Source organism: Gekko japonicus, unplaced genomic scaffold (assembly GCF_001447785.1).
Source record: "Gekko japonicus isolate JY-2015 unplaced genomic scaffold, Gekko_japonicus_V1.1 scaffold3002, whole genome shotgun sequence".
NCBI lineage: Eukaryota > Metazoa > Chordata > Lepidosauria > Squamata > Gekkonidae > Gekko > Gekko japonicus.
Genome location: NW_015162041.1, coordinates 64,745 through 87,213, shown reverse-complemented (window position 1 = coordinate 87,213; position 22,469 = coordinate 64,745). Strand labels below are relative to the sequence as shown.

At 47.5% G+C, this 22,469-nt stretch overlaps 1 protein-coding gene across 1 annotated transcript in view; it reads right to left on the bottom strand.

Annotated features, from left to right (window-relative positions):
- Positions 1-22,469, bottom strand: part of DNAH7 (dynein, axonemal, heavy chain 7) — a gene marked incomplete at its 5' end in the record, with an annotated part of 123,165 nt that overhangs the window by 37,759 nt on the left and 62,937 nt on the right. The window contains 5 exons of the mRNA XM_015405583.1: positions 1,776-1,902; positions 10,009-10,344; positions 12,511-12,644; positions 15,255-15,445; positions 18,328-18,482. Coding sequence (XP_015261069.1) covers positions 1,776-1,902; positions 10,009-10,344; positions 12,511-12,644; positions 15,255-15,445; positions 18,328-18,482 — 943 coding nt within the window. The remainder of the gene's footprint in view (positions 1-1,775; positions 1,903-10,008; positions 10,345-12,510; positions 12,645-15,254; positions 15,446-18,327; positions 18,483-22,469) is intronic.

Below are 22,469 nucleotides of genomic sequence, written 5' to 3'. Positions count from 1 at the left end.
TGCTGTTAAAGTGCTGCACTCAATTTGCCAGCAAATTTGGAAAACGCAACAGTGGCCAAGGGTTGGAAAGGATCAGTATACATTCCAATCCCAAAGAAGGGCAATGCCAAGGAATGTTCAAACTATCGCACAATTGCACTAATTTCACACGCTAGCAAGGTCATGCTAAAGATCCTACAAGCTAGGCTTCAGCAGTACGTGGACAGAGAACTGCCGGAAGTACAAGCTGGGTTTCGAAGAGGGAGAGGAACCAGAGATCAAATTGCCAACATTCGCTGGATTATGGAGAAAGCAAGAGAGTTCTAGAAAAACATCTACTTTTGCTTCACTGACTACGCTAAAGCCTTTGATTGTGTAGATCACAACAAACTATGGCAAGTCCTTAAAGAGGTGGGAGTACCAGACCACCTCACATGTCTCTTGAGAAACCTGTATAAGGGCCAAGAAGCGACAGTTAGAACCGGATACGGAACAACTGATTGGTTCAGCATAGGAATAGGAGTATGACAAGGATGTATATTGTCCCCTTGCTTATTTAATTTATATGCAGAGTACATCATGCGAAATGCCAGGATGGATGATTCAGAAGCCGGAATTAAGATTGCTGGGGAAAAGATCAACAACCTCAGATATGCAGATGATACCACTCTAATGGCAGAAAGTGAAGAGGACCTAAAGAGCCTCTTGCTCAGAGTAAAAGAGGAGAGCGCAAAAGTGGGCTTGAAGCGCAACATCAAAAAAACTAAGATCATGGTATCTGGCCCCATCACTCCGTGGCAAATAGAAGGGGAAGTCGTGGAAGTAGTGACAGACTTCACGTTCCTGGGATCCCAGATCACCGCAGACTCTGACAGCAGCCATGAAAAGACGCCTGCTCCTTGGGAGGAAAGTGATGGCGAACCTAAACAGCATGATAAAAAGTAGAGACATCACCCTGCCAACAAAAGTCCATATGGTCAAAGCAATGGTATTCCCAGTAGTCATGTATGGCCGCGAGAGTTGGACTATAAGGAAGGCCAAGCACCGAAGAATGGATTCTTTTGAATTATGGTGCTGGAGAAAACTCTTGAGAGTCCCTTGGACTGCAAGAAGATCGAATCAGTCAATCCTAAAAGAAATCGACGTTGACTGTTCCCTGGAAGGCCAGATTCTGAAGCTGAAGCTCAAATAATTTGGCCACCAAATGAGAAGGGAGCACTCACTGGAGAAGACCCTGATGCTGGGAAAGACTGAAGGTCAAAGAAGAAGGGGACAGCAAAGGATGAGATGGTTAGACAGTGTTATCGAGGCAATGAACACGAAATTAAGCAAACTCCGGAGCACGACGGAAGACAGGAGGGCCTGGCGTGATCTGATACTTCTCCAGGGAGTATTTGAGCTTCAGTTTCATTATCTGGCCTTCCAGGGAACAGTCAGGGTTGATTTCTTTTCTAACAGCATAGCACCACTCTAATCTTGCCCTCTATGGCACTATAGCTTGACAGAAGAGGCAGCTCGCTGGCCTGCTCCCTTCTATGCTACAGCACCACCAAGGCAGGTGCCAAGCTATCCGTCCCTTGGGGACAAGGTGGGCCCAAGAAGCCGGCAGGGTTCCACACGATCCGGTCAAACCCCCGACTCTCATCTGTCACTGAGGCACAGGCTAAATCTCTGATCTCCGACGACACTGTGCGGAGGTCAGCAGAATACTCTCATGAAGGAGGGAGGAAGCCGTAATTAGTAATAAATTATTGCATACAATACCCGATAGCGGTCCAACGGTTATGGGGACTGACCTTCCTTTCGTGCTTCAAGAGGTTTACATCCAGGCAGAAGGAGAACAGCAGCTTGTCTTTCTCAAAGAGCGAACGGCAGACGTTTACATAGAGGGAGTACGTAAAGTGATCCTTGAGTATCTTCAGTCTGTATTAAGGGAAAACAAGAGGAAAAGCCAAATTAATCTCACTTTGCCGTTTGCCATTTAATAAACACAATTAGAAACCACTTAGATTTCAGTTGTTCTGGTCAATTTGCTCACAAACAATCAAAGATGCTCATTAACTGCGGGCGCCAACTTGGGAGCAGATGAATGGAAAACATTTCAGTGGAACTCGAGATGACAGTCATTTTTTTGCAGGGATAATCAGGGAATCAGAACATGTGGGAGAAGGATAGTTTTCGAATGGCAGAAAGCCCGCCTCTGGAGTAGGATCCTGTGGTTTGCCAGCTCTTCAGCTTCTTAGTGTTTTGCTTACATAGATAAGAACATAAGAGAAGCCAATGTCGGATCAGGCCAATGGCCCATCCAGTCCAACACTCTGTCACACAGTGGCCAAAAACACCAGGTGCCATTGGGAGGCCCAGCAGTGGGGCCAGGACACTAGAAGCCCTCCCACTGTTGCCCCCCCCAAGCATCAAGAATACAGAGCATCACTTGCCCCAGCCTGAGAGTTCCTATCTACACCTCTGCTCCATATGCTTATCTAATTCCCTCTTGAAGCTGTCCATGCTTGTAGCCGCCACCACCTCCTGTGGCACTGAAATCCATGTGTTCATCAGTCTTTGGGTGAAGAAGTACTTCCTTTTATCCGTTCTAACCCGACTGCTCAGCAATTTCATGGAGTGCCCACGAATTCTTGTATTGTGAGAAAGGGAGAAAAATACTTCTTTCTTGACCTGTTCTATCGCATGCATAATCTTATAAACCTCAATCATGTCACCCCTTAGCCATCGTTTCCCCAAGCTGAAGAGCCCCAAGCGCTTTAACCTGTCAGGTTCCACAGCCAACAACTGAGCACACGCTTATCAGAAAGGTTATACTTTGTTGCAGAGCTATAGATGCATTAACAAAGTCACTGTTAGGAATGGCGTCACCCCTACAAGCATAATGGGATATAGGGTATTCATATGCACACACACCCTTCCTTAGGCCAATTAGCCACATTCCCGCGCACAGGAGAAGGAGCCCCAGGCCGAAGCTGGGAACCGAAAGTGCTCCCACGGTTCCCTGAATCCCAGACACTACACACCACCTGCAAGGCCATAGATAAGCAAGCGTTACAGAAGCACAGAAGGAATGCAGCAGTACTTGGTACACAGGGCAAGCAAGCACCCCACCCCCAACCATTATGGCAGCATAGCTGACATAACCTTTCTTCACAAGGAAAGTGTTCCAACCCTTTTGTCATTCGAGCTGCCCTTTTCTGCACTTTTCCCAATGCTATAATATCCTTTCTGAGGTGTGACCAGAATTGCACACAGTATTCCAAATGAGGTCGCACCATCGATTTATACAAGGGCATTATGATACTGGTTGATTTGTTTTCAATTCCCTTCCTAATAATCCCCAGCATAATATTGGCCTTTTTTTATTGCAGTCGCACACTGTCTCAACATTTTCAGTGAGTTATCTACTACGACTCCAAGATCCCTCTCTTGGTCAGGCTCTGCCAGTTCGGACCCCATCAACGTGTTTTTATAGTTAGGATTTTTGGCCCCAATGTGCATTACTTTGCACTTGGCCACATTGATGCCCACTCGCCCATCCTCGACAGATCCCTTTGGAATGCCTCACAATCCTCCCTGGTTTTCACCACCCTGAACAATTTCATGTCATCTGCAAATTTAACCACTTCACGTGTCCTTTTATCCCGTGGCTATTGAGCTTACCTAGGAGCCTTTGATGAGGAACTTTATCAAAAGCTTTCTGGAAGTCAAGGTAAACAACACCTATTGGGTCCCCCTTGTCCACATGTTTGTTCACCCCCTCAAAGAACACTTAACAAGTTAGTGAGACAAGATCTTCCCTTACAGAACCCATGCTGAGTCTGCCTCAAGTTAAAGGATTTATGCATGACCAATCCAAAAAACTGTTTGGGGGAGCAGGGACATGGGGGGGGCTGTGACATCATCTGGTGAAACCATAGAGTTTGCAACATTTCCTAGAGCTACCCTACATCATTTCTGGGGTTTCCCTGAAAGTGACGTGGCAGCGCAGACAACACTGAAGGTTTTTAGGTTTTGGTTTTAATTCTCCTGCTCCCTGTGCGAGTGGTGGTGGGCAACTTCGGCTGCCGGCAGGAGACGAGACTTAGAGCACCTGTTCTACGAGAAGTCCTGATCTCACCAACCCAAAAAACGGAATTTCTTTTCTCAGTTACATTTTTATCCCATCCTTCTTTCAAAGCCCTCAGGCTCTCCTCTTACTCTCTCTGGGGAAATGTTCCACTGGGTCCCAATCCAACACTCTGTGTCACACAGTGGAAAAAATACCAGGGGCCATCAGGAGGTCCACCAGCAGGGCCAGAACTCCAGAAGCCCTCCCACGGTTGCCCCACCCAGGCACCAAGAATACAGAGCATCACTGGCCCCAGACATAAGAACATAAGAGAAGCCGTGATGAATCAGGCCAATGGCCCCTCCAGTCCAACACTCTGTGTCACGCAGTGGCCAAAACCCAGGGGCCATCAGGAGGTCCACCAGTGGGGCCAGAACTCCAGAAGCCCTCCCACGGTTGCCCCCCAAGCACCAAGAATACACAGCATCATTGCCCCAGGTGTAAGAACATAAGCGAAGCCATGTTGGATCAGGCCAATGGCCCATCCAGTCCAAGATCCTATGTCACACAGTGGCCCAAATTCAAGTTCCAAGTGTAGCTCCTTAGAGGAAAAGGGTGAGGTGAAAATGTGATTGACTGAAAGTTTATTATACTTCTCAAGCTGCATGCTCATGAATCCCTTCTGTGTCTTAGGAAAGGGATTGGAAAGGGATCCCTGAATGCCACAACATGCCCTCTATCTTCCCTCCAGTAAACATCAGTCCAAGAACGGCTGGTCCATCAAAGACCTCAACAAGGTAAACGTGCCGGGATGGCTCTAAATTACTGGCAAATACAAGAAGGCGCCACTGAGGGGGGAAACTGAGAGCTTGACCCTCGAGATCTCGTTTATTATTTATCGTGCTCAGGCGATAAATGGGTATCACATAAAAATCTGACACTGAACTCAATCTCCACAGCACATTATTTTTTAAATGAGTTTCTCGTGAAGTCAACTTAAAAAAAAGCCGGGTCCAATTAACTGAAGAGACTGGAATTAGTCAGGCTAGCCTTTGCCTAATTTTCTCAAGGTTTGTTGTCTGGGGCCTGTTTTGACATTTATCCCTTATGTTTAATTTAATCTAAAAGAAACTTGCGAGGCAATTCTGCCCCAAAAGTTATGAGTCTCCCAATTACTTCTGAATACTTGTTACATGCGGTGATTTGTTCGTTTTTAATGAGATTCTGTTCTTGCGTGGCTCTTCAAGGGCAAAATCTCTACATTGTTTTGTTGTGTTGGAGTGAGCGACTCGGCATGCCTGGACTTTGGGGGGCGCTACATCGCTCTAAGGGTGTAGAGGTGCTATCTCCTTGAATGGGAGGCCTCTCTTTGTCTTAACCTGGGAGCTGCCCTCTCATCCAGTTTGGTGTCGTGGTTTGTTGCTCTCACGCAAGTGTCTGGAGGGTATGCCACCTCAGACTTAATCACTGAAGGGCTTAGTGAACTTATTCAGATCTTCCTTTCTGGACAGCATCTGAGCCTGTGATTTACAGAGGTCTGAACGTCTTCCTTGTGTTTAATCCTCTTACGGTTTTACCACGGGAATTGAAAACGATGTCCCCCCTTCAAGGGACCATGTTAAAATCTCAGTGGCCGTAAAACGGTGGTTGCTTACCTGTCCCTTTGTCCTCTCCCTCTCCTCACATGGCCTTCCATGAAGACACATGTCTCTGCAGGTCTCTCCTGTAGAGACAGTGCCCTCATCCTCCCACACACATGACGCCGGACAAGCTGGCCATTGGGGACAGGGAAAGTCCTCTTTAGATTAGGCTTCTCTCTCCCCTTTCGCTTGCAACCTGAATGTGAACTGGATCTGCTTGAATAAATGTAAGTTAATGTAATGTAAAAGGAAATTTTTGCAATATACTTCTTGGGAGATTTATTTACTGCGCTCAGTATCACGCTTCTATGACTGGGCAAAACTCTGCTATACCAAAGCCAAATGTCCCAATATGTTGTACTGAATATTTCACCCAGGAATTATAGCAAAGATGCATCAGCAATGGCTGTTTATTCCATAATACTAGACCCAGTCCGCACCAGTGTTCCCTCTAAGCTGAGTCAGTGTGAGCTAGCTCACAGTTTTGTAGCCTTTTTAGTTCTGCCGCCGCGAAAGGGGGGACTGTAACGATATGAGCTTATGTTTGTATTTCTGTATAGTGGTGATGCTGCTTATGTGTGTCTCTAGCATGAATACCTATGCATTGTGTATTCAGGGATTGCTGTATGTTGTGTGTTGCTTTGTTCTGCATCTCATGCTTGCCTAGAAATAGGCTGGCCTGGGCCTGCCGTTGCACATACGGACCATGTGCGTCCCTGGAATGTATCCCATGACTCTTTGGGATGGAGAAGACACCGCGCCATTGCACCCACTTGGAGAGCTATGGAAAATCCCCAGCGAACCCCGGCATTCTTGGAATGGAAAGAGCAAGTGACCCTACTCCCTTAATCTGGTTTGGAGATCTAAAGACAATAGCGTTTATGGCTTTGGAGCAGGAACCAGATCTGCAAATCAAGAGGGTGTCCATGGGAACGGAAGATTCACACCTTGCCAAAAGGCACCTTTGATGTAGGAGTAGGATCTGCATATTGCCACCACCCCTTAGGAGAGCGTCATCCCCTTCGTCATCCCCTCGTCACCCCCTCTTCATCCAGTAGTGATAGTTTAGAGGACGGGTTTGATAGTTTATGGCTGGATAGCACATGCCCCAAAAAGAGTTTATTTAAGGAGAAACTCTCCTTTGTCTCTCTGGTTAACCCACCCTCCCCATAGCAGTGCACTAAGGTGCTACAAGTGACTCTACTACTTAAGTTCTCCGGAGTCGCGACCCAGAGAGCTCACACGTGGTTTGGCTGGTCCTACCTGTGTGCCTTGGAGTTCACAAGCTGCTGCATTTCGGCTGCCCAGCGTTCCAAGGAGGAGAGTTCTTCCTCAGCTGGACCTCAGATGAGTATAGCCGTGCCCCATTGTGTCTTCCCCATTTTGATGCTTTTGTTATTTTCTATGCTGTAATTGTTCTAATGTACTATTGTAACTAAGGAGCTTGTATGAATTTGTATGATTCCGATTTTGTATGCCTGATGAAAAACCTTTAGTAAAGACAACATTTATTTAAGGACTAGCGTGTTGTCTCACTTCCTGGGATATAGCCGAGCGTCTCATTCGCCATCCGACCTCTGTATAGACTGGTATAGAACTTACGCACAGCCACAAACACCCAATTTTCCTTGGTAGATAACTTGGATTGGGTCTCCAGGAATTTCCTGGAGAAGTTGGCATAACAGGGAGCTCACAAAGTAGAATTTTTGCTCACAGGACTCCACAGCTTAGAGGGAGCGTTGGTCCACACTTCATCCTCTTATACTGGCTGATATTCAGGTCTGTTAGAAGGACTGCTGTCATAAAATGTGCTTGAAGCCTTTTGAACACGGAAAATGCCATTAAAATAATCATGAGAACGGTGATGAGTCATTAACAGCACAAATGGGGATCTTGATTTGGGACCCAAGCTCCCACCAGAGAAGTCGGTGCCTTATTAAGGAAGCGCCAACTTCTCCACTGTGTGGAGTCTCAGGATAACCATGTCGCAGTCTTAGGATAACCGCACAGGGAATGATGCCCGTGACGTTTCTAAGCATTCTCGTGAGGACGCACACCATCTTCATGCCTGGAATGGAAAATCTGTGCGCCTACTCACCAAACAGACTACCTCATAGACACAAGGTTGCCCGGTCCTCCCAGGCCACTAGCAGAGATGGGGGTTGCCAGCTCATTTGGGAAACTCCTGGAGATTTGGGGGTGGAGCCCGGGGAGGGCAGGGACCTCAGCACTGGGGTGCAATGCCGTAGACTCCCCCCTCCAAAGCAGCCATTTTCTCCAGGGGAACTGATGTCTGTAGTCTGGAGATAAGCTGTGATTCAGGCCTCACCGGGAGGCTGGCCTCCCTAGGAGGATTGGGCCCTGTGTATCTGTCCTGCTGAGTGCAGTGTCTCCCCTGGTGTGAGGCACCGTCAACTTGACTCAAGTACCTCTTCCATCGGGGGAATGTACTGCCGTAGGGCTGCCAGCCCCTGTTGGAGGGGGGGGGGACGGGGGAGAAACAGGCACTGGTCAGATGTCACAACATCAGTTCTGGCATGGCCGTATCCCATCAGTGTGACACTGTAGGATTCTCCCCCAAACTCTATGGTTTTATCACAGAGTTTTGAAGGTGGGGCGGGGGGTGTTCCCTCCAAACTGTGCTGGTGTGAGCCAGCTCACCGTTTTTCAGCCTCCGGCTCACAGAGTTTCATCTCAGGAAGGATGGCTCCGGAGCAAACTAACTTATGCAGCAGCCAAATCGCTCGCCGGTGGCTCACAGAGTAGAATTCTTGCCCGGGAGACTCCACGGCTTGGAGGGAGCCTGAGAATGTCACCTGACGTGATGGTGTCAGTTCCCAGGTCCTCTGGAGATGAATGATATTAACGGGAGTTCTCCAGGTGCCACCTGGAGCCTGGCAACCCTAGGTGTGGAGGGAGCGCTTTGTTGCTCTCACGCAAGCGTCTGGAGGGTACGCCACTTCAGACTTAGTCACTGGAGGGCTTATTGAACTTATTCAGATCTTCCTTTCTGGACAGCATCTGAGCCTGTGATTTACAGAGGTCTGAACGTCTTCCTTGTGTTTAATCCTCTTACGGTTTTACCACGGGAATTGAAAACGGTGTCCCCCCTTCAAGGAACTATGTTAAAATCTCAGTGGCCGTAACTCAAGTTCTCGCCCTGCCTCTTTCCTCCACGTGGTCGGTATTTAATATTGCGATTCAGGCTTCCAAACACAAGACCAGTGGAAAGGCGGGACCTTTCTTTTCCCAAACACCAGAAGGTATGGAACAGTTGAAATTAAGCACTTTTGAGTCTCTGCAATTTCATTGGCAAAGCTGAGCAAGTGTTGATATCTCTCCCAAAGAAACTGATAGATGTGCCTAGCGATAGTTGGAGCTCATCCAGGATTTTAAAAGGTAATGAGAGGCAAGCAGCCTGGTCTCGTGCATGTTTAGGTAAAGGTCAAGGTCTCCCTTGCTCGGAAGCCAGTTGAATCCGACTCTAGGGATGCGGTGCTCGTCTCCTTTTCCAAGCCGAAGAGCCAGCGCTGTCTGAAGACGTTTCTGTGGTCATGTGGCCGGCATGACTAGACGCCGAGGTGCACGGAACACTGTTACCTTCTCACTGAAGCGGTACCTATTTATCTACTTGCAATTTCTTGCTTTCGAACTCCTAGGTTGGCAGGAGCTGGAACCAGAGACGGGAGCTCACTCCGTCACGCGGCACTCAGGTCTCGAATTGCCGAACTACCAGAGGTCATTTCAGGGGGGATCACGGGGGATCGCAGTTTGCCCGGGTGAGGTACGGGGGGCGGGGCACATGACAAAGCCCCGCCCCCTGCTTCCGGCCGCCCCACTTCCGGCCCTCATTCAGCCAGGAGGAGGCAAGAGAAGAGGGAGGGTAAGTTGCTTCTTCCCTGCCTCTCCCCACCCCTGCCTGCCTGGGGCCAGGGAGGGCCTTTGCGGGGCTTCCTTGCACTCCCGCCAGCCGGGACCGTTGGGGGTGGTGTGTGTGGCCTTATGACACACTTCCGGTGATGTCAGGGGGTGTGGCATATGCTAATGAGTTATGCTAATGAGTTCCCCTAGCTCTTTTTCTACGAAACGACCCCTGCGAACTACCGACCTTCCAGTCTGCAGTTCAGTGTCTTAACCTCTTGAGCCACCGCGGCCCTCTCATGCATGTTTACCCAGAAGTAATTCCTACAGAGTTGAGAGGGGATTGTTCCCAAGTAAGTGCACAGAACCGCCGCTTTTCTGAAGTCTCTGTAACAGGTAGTGACAAAGATCCACCTGATATTCTGCAAGCCCTTTAAAAAGTAAAATTCAAAACAGAAGCGTTTTACTCACCTTGTTTGTAAAATATCAGATTTCTCAGAATTATCTATGGACATGACAAAGAGGTTGATAAACCAAGTGAGGGAATATTGGTACATTGGCTCGATACTGGCTAGATCCGCGATGGAGAAAAACAGGATTGACGAATGAACCGCAATGGGACGGTAGCCCATTCGGGTGTCATCGATTTTCTTTTCCGTCTCTTCCGCTACAGCTTGCTTCTCCGAAATCTCGTTAGCCAAAGCCTTGGAAGAAGATAGGACCTTGATGGCGGTCTCGTCCTCTAAGATATTTCCTTCCGAAGACGAGAGGACTTCTAAAATTTTGTCCTCTATTTCTTTGAGCTGCCTGTAATGGAATAATAAAACACAACCGTGTTTGGAAAGCTGCGAATGACCTCACAGAGAGTATGGATGGTTATATCTACCGGTAAAAAGGGGATTTAAGACCAGAGGACATTACTATTGTACACACAAACTGTTTTCTAAAATACAGCTTCAGGGTTTTTTCATTGGTTTTTTATACTCAGTCACAAATAGTTACTTAAAATGTTCCCAAAAGATTTTTGCCTAGAAGTTACTAGGGGCATACTTGCATAGAAGTAAACTTCTGTGAATGTATGGACACGGAACCACATGCAGAAAGAGGGGCTGCACAGTGTTCCCTCTAAGAGCCTGTTCGGTGTAGTGGTTAAGTGCGTCAACACTAATCTGGGAGAACCAGGTTTGATTCCTCACCAACGTTCCCTCCAAGCTGAGTCAGTGTGAGCTAGCTCACAGTTTTTTAGCCTCCGGCTCACACATTTTTGCCTTAGCTCAGGAAGGAGGGCTCCAGAGCAAACTAATTCATGCAGCAGCCAAATTGCTCGCTCACAACTTTAATGCCAGCCGCTCACCAAGCAGAATTTTTGCTCACAAGACTCCACAGCTTAGAGGGAGCACTGTTCCCCACTCCTCCACTGGCAGCTGCTGGTAGAGTTCTGTCAGAGCTGTTCTCTCAAGGGCAGCTCTGGAAAGAGCTCTCTCAGCCCCACCTACTTCACAGGCAGTGTTCCCTCTAAGATGAGTTAGTGTGAGCTAGCTCACAGTTTTTTAGCCTCCGGCTCACACATTTTTGTCTTAGCTCAGGAAGGATGGCTCCGGAGCAAACTAATTTATGCAGCAGCCAAGTGGCTCGCTCACAACTTTAATGCCAGTGGCTCACAAAGTAGAATTTTTGCTCACAAGACTCCACAGCTTAGAGGGAGCATTGCTCACAGGGTGTCTGTTGTGGGGAGGGGAAGGGAAAGGAGTTTGTAAGCCGCTCTAAGACTCCGAGTGAAGGGCGGGGTATAGATCCAATCTCTTCTTCTTCTTCTTCTAAGCTATGCATGTGAGCAACCGCTCGTTAACACAGGAAGCCCCGCTCGGCAGCAATCCGGAGCCACACAAGGTCTTGCACTGCCCACCGCCCATTTTATGATTGCACCAGTTATACTCTGCTCGGGATGGGAACTGCTCCACTCAGTGGGGGGGGGGAACAGAAGGAGCATTGGTCCTGGTCTCTTCCCACAGCTGGACTCCCTGCACATTAGGGGTGTCGGCCTCCAGGTGGGACCTGGGGATCCCCCGGAATTACAGCTCATCTCCAGACTGCGGAGAGCAATTCCCCTGGAGGAAATGGATGCTTGGGAGGGCGGACTCTGCAGCATCACCTCTCCACTGAGGTCCCTGCCCTCCTCAGGTTCTACCCCTAAATCTCTAGGAGTTTCTCAATTTGGAGCCGGCAACCCTCCCCTCCCCTCTCCCCCCCCCGTCAGTGGTCAGGAGGACCTGGCAAGCCCTGGAGAGACCGCCACCTTCTGTCAGTCTGGGAGTGTTGATTTCACTCGTCCTCCTGTCCCCTCCTCTACAAAGGACCAGGGCTACACTTTTGCCAGTTGCACGGGTCTATCACTGGCAGGGGCAGATTAACCGTTAAGCAGACTCGGCACGTGCTTAGGGCACCAGGGCCAAAGGGGGCACCACAAAGTTGGGGAAAGGGTGAAAAGGAAAAAAAAAACAAATGAAGATTTGTTAAAAAAAAAATTGATAACACTAGTGCGAGGTGCAGTCTCGTAGGCTATGACACCAAGATTGGGGACACCAAGATTGGTCAGTGCCCCTGATCACCGGCAACGGGGGGGAAAATAATCAATTTCCAAGTAGACAGAAAAGGTTGGGTGAACCCTCCATACAAAACGCTCTTCGCACAGACCGCATTCTTCAAGGGACACAGGCAGCTGCTCTTATTCATTAATCAATTTCCAAGTAGACAGAAAACGTTGTGTGAACTCTCCGTTCAAAACGCTCTTTGCACAGACTGCATTCTTCAAGGGACATAGGCAGCTGCTCTTATTCGGTGAACCCCACGATTTGATAACTCTAGATCCAACTCCTGTCCCTGGAAAAAGGAACTCATTCATCAATTATTGCCCCGCCCTGCCTATTAAGACACTTGGGGGGGGGGGGTTGGTAGCAAATAACATTTTAGTACCTTTTATTCTCCGCTCCTTGCAAGATCAGAGCTTGTTTTTCTTCTTCGAGATCCGGTCTCTCTCTTGCAACGACGATCCCAAGAAGTTGGTCTTGCATTCCTTCGGGTGTTATCATGAAGTTCAATAACGTTACCTGGGAATTAAGAAAAAGAACAGCTCCAAAACAGAGTTACAATAGGATAGACCATAAATCCACGCCAACCACAGATCACTGAAATATGGAGCTTTCAAATTTAGGATAGTGTTTCAATGCTTTTTATTTAGGCCATGGGTAAGAAAATACAATGTATCTTATATGTAAATTTCAGTCCGTCTTCAACACAAGACATTCCCTGTTTGATGGCTCATAAAGTAATGCAAACTCTTTATGCAAAAGAGATTCATTAGCTTGGCTCAGACATAGGGCTTTTCTGCATTTTCATTTTTCCTATTTGTAAGTTCCGTTGTGTTTTTTTTGGGGGGGGGTGTTTCTATTTCACACATGTTCTGCACCTTCTAGTGGATGAATCTACATTAAACCCGTTTATATTCAGCATCTTCTCCCTGCAGGTTAAAACTGCAGGGTTTTATGTCAGACATAAACTGTAATATCAAATCGACCACTAGAGGTAGCAAAACACATGCAGAACAGACCCCCACCCCCACCCCCAAGAAACAGGAACTTGTAAGCAAGGAAAATCAGGATGTCGAAAAGCCCACAGTGAGGGATTTTGGTTTACTTAATCAGGAAATTAAGGAAATGGCTCACAAAAATCAGGAAATCCTGAAATCAGGAAATGGCTCACAATGATTCAAATCCTGGTCTGTTTTGACAAATGCTGCTTTTACTCCTTCTGCTAGCCCCCCCCCCCCCCCCCCCCCGGCCGCGCTCACCCCTCTCCTCACCACCATTACATACCGGGATGTCCATATTTGTAAATCATGCAAAACCACAATTAATTAGATGATGAAGAAGAGATTGGATTTATACTCTGCCCTTCACTCCGCGTCTCAGAGCAGCTTACAAACTCCTTTCCCTTTCCCTTCCCCTCCCCACAACAGACACCCTGTGAGGTAGGTGGGGCTGAGAGAGCTCCTTCAAGAACTGCTCTTTTTCAAGGACAGCTGTGCCAGAACTATGGCTTGCCCAAGGTCATCCAGCAGCTACAAGTGGAGGCGTGGGGAATCAAACCCGGTTCTCCCAGATTAGAGTCCACACACTTAAACACCACACCAAACTTGCTCTTCATTAACTTTGGTTAACAACCACCTTCAAACCATAGTTTCAGATCCTGGGTTGATGTACTCAAATTATAGTCAGTGGAATGGCCCGCATCTGTACAATCATGCTAACCATAGTTTAATAAAGCTCATGGTTTTACAAGATGTCTGTACTGAACTAGTGTGTTTGATAAAGCTTTGGATAATTTTGTCCCATTTATTTATGAGTGAGATGCTCCAAAATGCAGGGGTAACTAAGTAGGCAAAAAGAGTAGCGTTTTAGTCAGGCTTTGCCATGGTTTCCTGAAAACTGCCCTTTTACCAAGTCTTCATTAATCCAGTGGGAAGAGATGGGGAATCACAGTGCTTTTCCACATTGCCATTCTCTTTGCTTGTAAATTCCTGCTTCATTGGGAGGGGCGGGCTGCTCCATTCATGTTTTGCTTCCTCTGGTGGTCGATTCAATATTACAACGGTTGATATCTGGCATAAAAACTTGCAATTTAAAGCTGCAGGGGGATATACTAGACATAAACCGGTGTAATATCACATCAACCACTAGAGGGAGCAAAATACATGTGGAACAGGAAAAAAAGCCCAAAGAAAAAAGGAACTTCGAAGTGAGGGAAATGAATATGCAGAAAAGCCTATCGAAAAGTCTCCAGTAGTGTAGTTGTAAACTAAATTTGTCTGGCGTATGAAGCCAATGTTAGAAAATACAAGCCATCACCTACAACTAAAGCATTTGTCCATATTCATACATGCAACCTTAAGGAAGACCACTAGAGAAACAGAACTGCTGCTGATGTACTTATCTGTTCATTGTACCAAGCCCTATGAGGAAAGGCTGAGGGACTTGGGAATGTTCGGTCTGGAGAAGAGGAGGCTGAAGTATTTGAAGGGCTGTCCCTTAGAGGAGGAGGGCAGGGAGCTGTTCCTGTGGGCAGCAGAGGAGAGGACTCGGAAGAATGGGTTTAAATTAAGGGTAGGAAGGTACCAGATGGATATTAGGAAAAACGTTTTTGACAGGAAGAGTTGTGCAATGGTGGAATCAGCTGCCTAGGGAGGTGGTGAGCTCCCCCTCCCTGGCAGTCTTTAAGCAGCGGCTGGACAAACACTGGTCAGGGATGCTCTGGGCTGATCCTGCATTGAGCAGGGGGTTGGACTGAATGGCCTGTAGGGCCCCTTCCAGTTTGGTGTAGTGGTTAAGTGCGCGGACTCTAATCTGGGAGAACCGGGTTTGATTCCCCACTCCTCCACTTGCACCTGGCTGGATGACCTTGGGCAAGCCGTAGCTCTGACAAGGGCTGTTCTTGAAAAAAGAGCCGTTTCTGTCAAGAGCTCTCCCGGCTCCACCTACCTCACAGGGTGTCTGTGGTGGGGAGGGGAAGGGAAAGGAGTTTGTAAGCCGCTCTGAGACACCTTTGGGTTGTGAAGGGCGGGGTATAAATCCAATCTCTTCTTCTTCTTCTTCCAACTCTCTGTGATTCTATAATTCTATACAAAAAAACAAACCCATGAAGTTCCCACACAAGCTTCTCACTTTTACAGATGTTTCCGGGAGGTAGTGGGGGTTCCTCAGCTTGGTGGTAATATAAAAGCGAAAGTCGGGAGCATATTCGATGGTGGAGTCCCCCAGGCGGATGCAGATGCTACCGGACTGCTTGAACGTCTGTTTCAGCAGAAGCGGCTCGAGGATTGGGTCCAGTTCTTCGCCCACGTTTTCCAGCAACACTTCCGGACAATAAAAGAACAGAGTTTCTTCAGCCATAAAGCCAGGACTTATGATTTGCAAGGAAGGGGAACAAAATATAGAGCAAAACCAATCTCCGAGAAATACCGCCAGATGGGCAATAATTTTAAAACAAAATGGAAAACAGTTTCGGGCCATCACTTGGCTGAAGTTCAGGAGAAGAAATATTTTTACAACAGAGCCAGCTGCATCCCTGTACATAAATTTCAAAGAAAAGCGCAATGAAATCTTAGACCGGTGATATTTAACACTCCAGAGAATAAGAAAGGCCTATAAGAGAAGATAAGCAAAAAGCTGGAAATGTGGGGATGGGGGTTTCATACATATTTGGTGGGGTGGCCCAAAGATATAATTAAAGACAGCTATAATTAACCAATCAAAAGCATAGCAGCACGTGTGATCCCATTAACGCTGTTTAAGCGACACACCCCTAATGTAGCCAATCCTCCAAGAGCTTACAGTAGCTCCTGTAAGAAGGGCTCTGTAAGCTCTTGGAGGATTGGCTACATTAGGGGTGTGTGGCCTAATATGCAAAGGAGTTCCTGCTACAAAAAGAGCCCTGCAATATTGGAAATATTAAAGATCAAATACAGAAGTTGAATCGCCTATTAGTGGAGGGTACGTTTTTTACATGCAAAGATTCTGAATGCCGCCAAATGAAAATTAAGAGAGGGCGCCATGTTTGCTGACTTCCCCACACTGAGTAGAACACGCAGTTCTGTGTCTGCTCAGTAGAAACCAAAGAGGTCCCAGATAAAGCCGAGTGTGTTCAGCAACGATGTCCTCTCTAGCTAGGGCTGCCAACTCCAGGTAGGGGGATACCTGGAGATTTTGGAGGCGAGGAAACTGAGGAGAGAGGGATTTGGGGTGGGGGTGGGACCTAAGTGTGATATAATGCCGTAGACTCCACCCTCCAAAGCAGCCATTTTCTCCTGCAGAACTGGTGGTCTCTGTCCCCTGGCGATCTGTTCTGATTCTGCGCGATCTCCAGGCCCCACCTGGAGGTTGAAGCCAAAAGTGAGAGATCACGGGAGGAGATGGAAGTCCAAACGAAACTTCTGCGACAAGAATAACGAGGAGGAAATGAAGATATATATGCAAAAAATTTTACTATAATAATTACAATTTTGTCAAAAACTGTCTTCTTTTATCGCTCACGTGCAACGAATTCTGCGCAATAAAATATCCGTTTCACAAGGATTGCTTTATCTGAGTGTGTAGTAATTACAATTCTTTTTTTTCCCCAAAAACAATTTATTAGGATATATTATTAAGTCAAATACATATTATATTCTTAGTTGTTATACATCCTTTCTTCTATTCTACTCCCCCCCCCTTGGCTTCCCACAGTGCTCCAACCTCCAGCCCATGTCTTAAATTGTCTTCTATTTTCCCATATCTTATAATCATAATCTATCGGTAACATTTCTTTCACCAATTGTTCACTTACAGTTAACTTTCTTCTAATAACACACACTTTTCAATAACTATCAAAGCAAATTAAATTGTCCTTTACATCCCAATATTTCTCCAGGTAATCTTTAAAATCTTTCCAGTCAGCATAAAATTCTTCTGCTTCAAGAGTCTTAAGTTTCCTTGTCATTTTATCCATTTCAACCATAATGTAGCAATTACAATTATTATCAATTTCCACTTATCAGCTCTTGAAATAAACATCCCGTGTTGACTTTCTGATATCAGAACCTCTCAAGGCCTTCACAAACCTTGGGTTCTGGTATCAGAGAGTCAACATGAACATGGGATGTTTATTTCAAGAGTTGATAAGTGGAGATTGATAAGAATTGTAATTACTACATGCCAGGGGTCATTTCGTAGAAAAAGAGGTTCAGGAGCTCATTAGCATAACTCATTAGCATACCTTATTTGCATATGCCACACCCCCTGACATCACCAGAAGTGTGTCAGAAGGCAACACCCACCGCTCAGGCTCCACTGGACTGTTTTGGATTGCTAGCTATTGGGGGGGGGGGGACGTGCAGATCTGCCCTCACAGAGGAGGGAGAGCTTGTACCTGAAGGCGGGCCCGGGGGGGGTGCTCTGCAACTTACCTGGCTGCCTCTTGCTCCTCGTGGCTGGACTGACGGCAGCTGGGAGCAGGGGGCGGGGCTTGTTACATGTGCCCGCCCCCTGGGCTCCTTACTGCCGGAGCTCCGCTCCTGTGCGCTCCCGCAGGAAATGACCCCTTCTACACGCTCAGATAAAGCAATCCTTGTGAAACGGATATTTTATTGCACAAAATTCATTGCATGTGAGCGATAAAAGAAGGCAGTTTTTCACAGAGTTGTGATTATTACAGTAAACAATTTTGCATATATATATATCTGTTATTCTCGTCATGGATGTTTTGTTTGGACTCCCACCTGGAGGTTGGCAAGCCTGACTCTAGTAGAAACACATACACCCCCGGCCACAGTCGTCCTTACATTTTTTCCAATAAAAGGAAAATAACTGGCCTCTAAGTGAACTCTTTTATCTCAGTCCCTGGTTCCTTATCAAAAAGATCGGCACACACAGAGTCGCAAAAAGAGGCTGAATGACTGTTTATATCAATCCCGAGGACTCTATGAGAGATAAAAATATGAAGTCCATTGAAAGTATGAGCCAGACCAGGCAAGACTGTCGTTTTGAAGATAAACACACCCTAGGCAGGAACTGGAAATTAGACACCAAGAGCTTTATAGCCTGGTGGCATTTCAGTTGTGACGACTGCAATCTGATGACCCACGACCAGCCTGATGAAAGCGGGAGCGTATATAATTCCCAAGCTAACTCCGAGTTAATCCTGCCCCCCCCACCGCCGCCGGCTTGTTATCAATCAACCGCTTTGGCTTCGGCTGCTCACCGGGTGTGCCGAACTGCACGCAGTTTTCCAGCGTTCTCACGAATTCCGAATGGCTGAGCTTGATGACGTGCAGGCTGTTTGCCTTTTCCATGTTCTTCACCCACTTGTTTGCTTGTCCCTGAGGATCTATCATGAGAGGCCATCTTCTTGCATTCCTGGAGAGAAAGAAGGCATGTGCACGCAGACGTTCATGGAAGGTGTTTGTGCGCCACCTCCCAATAGAGTCCTAGTAATAAGGACCTCCTGGTGGCCCTCGCCCAAGAGAGAGCCGGCTGTCCTCGACTAGGGCCAGGGCTTTCTCGGCCCTGGCCCCCACCTGGTGGAACTCTCTGCTGGAGAACATCCATACTCTGAAGGATTTACTACCTTTCTGTAGGGCTTGTGTCATGATCTGGGCTGTGCAAGCAAAGCCTAGCAGGCCCAGGAAGCCTGACTAGCAGTGGGAGGAGGCCAGGTAGGGCTGCCAAGTGGGGACAGGGGGCGGGTAAACCCCCGCTTTGGAGGCCCGATTTCCGCCCCCACGGAATCGGGCCCCGGGGGAACCCCGCCCCCCGAAGCGCAGCGTGGGTGTGTCACACAACCACGTAGATCACGTTGGGGGCGTGGCCCCAATCGTTGGAGGGAAAACTCTATTGTCTGCTCTATGTTGTGCGTCACTTCCTGTGACGTTCTGGTGGCGCGCGTGTGCTTTGCAAGCGCGCACACATTCATCAGCAGCTCCCGGACCCAAGCGACGCACCCCCGCCGGTGAGTCCGAGCGACTTGGCAACCCTAAGGCCAGGCCTACAACTCCCAGAAGCCCCTGAGAGGTTTTGGTGCCAATTTTAGCCAATCACAGAGAAAGAGGACTTATAACAAAAGAGCTGGTACAGAGGAAGCTGTTCTTTCTTCCAAGAGAGCAGAGCCAGAAAGTAGGCTGCTGCAGGGAAGAGACCCTCATCCGGAGAGGAAGGGTGAGCAGACTGAGGCCCACTTGAGACAGTGAGCTAGGGACAGTAAGTTTAGAAGCGTTAGGGCATTTGGTTTCTTTTGTCTTCACCCCCTTACTGCTATTGTTCTTGCACCTGGTTTTTTCCCATATTGGGCTGACCTCCTGTAAAATAAACCTTTCATTTGTTGTTTACTCTGCCTGGTCCTCACGCTGATTTCGGCCAAACAAGGGAGGTCTGAAGGTCTTGGGAGGGTGCTCTGGGCCTTCTCAAGGGAACCTAAAACCAGAGTGGTGGCAGCATCAAGTGACACCCCACCTGAGCCGTGACAGCCCATAAGGCAGAGATGTTCTGCCAGGCATCTGGTTGGGGACAGTGACAGTCCGCCACTCCCATACTTTAATATCCCCTTTTATTCCTGCCTAGCCCCTCCACCACCCAGGGGGCTGGTGGAAATTACCATCATCTTGGAATTAGTGTTGTTCTCTGACTGTTTTTAAGTATTTTAATGCTGTTTTAACTCAATTATATGGCATTTATTTCTGATGTAAGCCGCCCTGAGCCCTGGTCGGCAAGGAAGGGTGGCCAATAAATTGAATATAATGAATAATAATAAGTAAATATTTTAATGTTGGTTTAACTCAATTATATTGTATTCTGATGTAAGCCGCCCTGAGCCCTGCTCGCAAGGAAGGGTGGCCGATAAATTTAATATAATAAATAATAATTAATAAGTAGAATATAAAAATCTACAATAAAACAACCATCATGGGGAAAAAACCCCAAAATGCTATTGAATCTTCACGATGTATAAACAAAAACGATGACAGCGACGGCTACCCCATATGAGCACATATGGATGCACACAAAGCCGCCATCTTCTGAATCCGATCCTTGGCCCATCAAGGTCAGTACTGCTTACTCGGACTGGCAGTGGCTCTCCAGGGTCTCCAATCCCTGGCATCGCCAGTCAAAAAGGACCAGGCAGTAGGTGATGTGGAAAACCTCTGTCTGAGACCCTGGAGAGATGCTGCCCGTCTGAGTAGACAATACTGAGTAGACAATGGACTGATGGTCTGATTCAGTAGAAGGCAGCTTCATGTGTAAGTTTATCTTTGAAACAGTTGAAACCGTCGCTGGGACCTTGCGTGATCTGTATATATTTAATATATATATATGTTCATTCAGTTTCCACTTGTGCAACCCGACAGTACCGCCTACGAACTGATCATCAACTGCACTGCAGTTCCAGTTGCACAAACACCACTTGGGCCAGCGGTTCCTACAGCACAGCAGCTCAGCCTTGCGTGGAACCACACTTAAATCCGGAAATGACCAGCAATTTGGGAAATGGTCTGCAAATGCGGCATCAGACCCAAGCCATCGTTTTTTTTCTGTTCTGTCTTCCATACCGATGGTAGGCGGGTGGAAATCAGAAACGAGTTTTGCAGAAAGGCTTAGTTCAATAGGATTGGTAGTTCAATAGTTTCACATCTGAGTTCCACCAGAAATTTGAGTGAGTACCGGATAGCCTACCATAACGTCATAGTCTCAGGCGGTGGGTACCGTGGTGGTCTCCAGTAGGAGAGCCAGATTTGACTCCTGTAGCACCTCAGAGACCAACAAGATCTCCAGGGTGTGGGCTTTCGAGAGTCAGAGCACCCTTCGTCAGGTACAAGCTCTCGAAAGCCTGTAAATTGTTACGTTATTTTGATCTCAACCTTCTCCTACAGACAGCAAAGCAGATGCTCTGCCACTGAGCTGTGGCCCGTAAATGTGAAACGTAAAGTCTGAGGCAAGAGTCCAGGAGCACCTTAAAAACTTTCGTGAGTCCCTGCTCACTTCCGGAGATACTTCTTCAGTTCAGGGGTTGGTATTCTCGGCGATACTCACTTCAGTGAGAAGAGCTTCAAAGAACACAACAAGAAGAGATTGGATCTATACCCCACCCTTCACTCGGAGTCTCAGAGCGGCTTACAAACTCCTTTCCCTCCCCACAACAGACACCCTGTGAGGCGGGTGGGGCTGAGAGAGCTCTTTCCAGAACTGCTTTTTCAAGGACAGCTCTTGTCAGAACTGTGGCTTGCCCAAGGTCATTCAGCAGCTGCATGTGGAGGAGTGAGGAATCAAACCTGGTTCTCCCAGATTAGAGTCCGCGCACTTAACCACTACACCAAACTGGCTCTCCTTTCCCATAATCCCACTCTCATCTATGAACTCACCTCTCATATCCTGATAGCCCTCCCAGTTCTCTTGCAGCATTTCCATGCCACAGAGAACATCCTGGTTGTCCTTTCGAGAGCCAGTTTGGTGTAGTAGTTAGGAGCATGGAACTCTAATCTGGGGGAACCAGGTTTGATTCCCCACGCCTCCACACGCAGCTGCTGGTGAGACCTTGGCTCAGTCACAAGTTCTCTCAGGGCTGTTCTCTCACAAGCAGTTTTCAAAAGAGCTCTCTCAGCCCCACCTACCTCCCGGGCAGTGTTCCCTCTAAGCTGAGTTAGTGTGAGCTAGCTCACAATTTTTTAGCCTCCGGCTCACACATTTTTCTCTTCGTTCAGGAAGGACACTGAGCACTTTGTTTAAATTAGGATTTTTAAGATGTACTGTATGTTTTTAAATTATTATGTATATTATGTTTTATCATGGCAAGGTTTTGCCTTGCCTCTGTATGCCGCCCTGAGCCCATGGGGGAGGGTGGGGTATAAATATGAAAAATAAATAAATAAAATAAATACATAAATATAGGACGGCTCCAGAGCAAACTAATTTATGCAGGAGCCAAATCGCTTGCTCACAACTTTAATACCAGCAGCTCACAAAGTTGAATTTTTGCTCACAAGACTCCACAGCTTAGAGGGAACATTGCTCCCGGGGTGTCCATGGTGGGGAGGGGAAAGGAGACTGCAAGCCACTCTGAGACTCCCTCGGGCATTGAAGAACAGGGTTTAAATCCAATCTCTTCTTCTTCTGTGACTGGCAGTGGCTGTCAACAGACACAGGAAAAGGTCTTTCCCAGACTGGGTCTCCTAGACCAAGACCAAGGTCTAGAAATGCCAGGCCTAAAACCTGGAGCTCACAAAATGTAAAGCGACAGAATAAAGTCTGAGTCCAGTGACACCCTTAAGACCAACAAAGTTTTAATTCTGGGTATAAGTGTTCGTGTGCAGACTTCGTTGGTCTGAAAGGTGCCACTGGACTCAAACTTTGTTC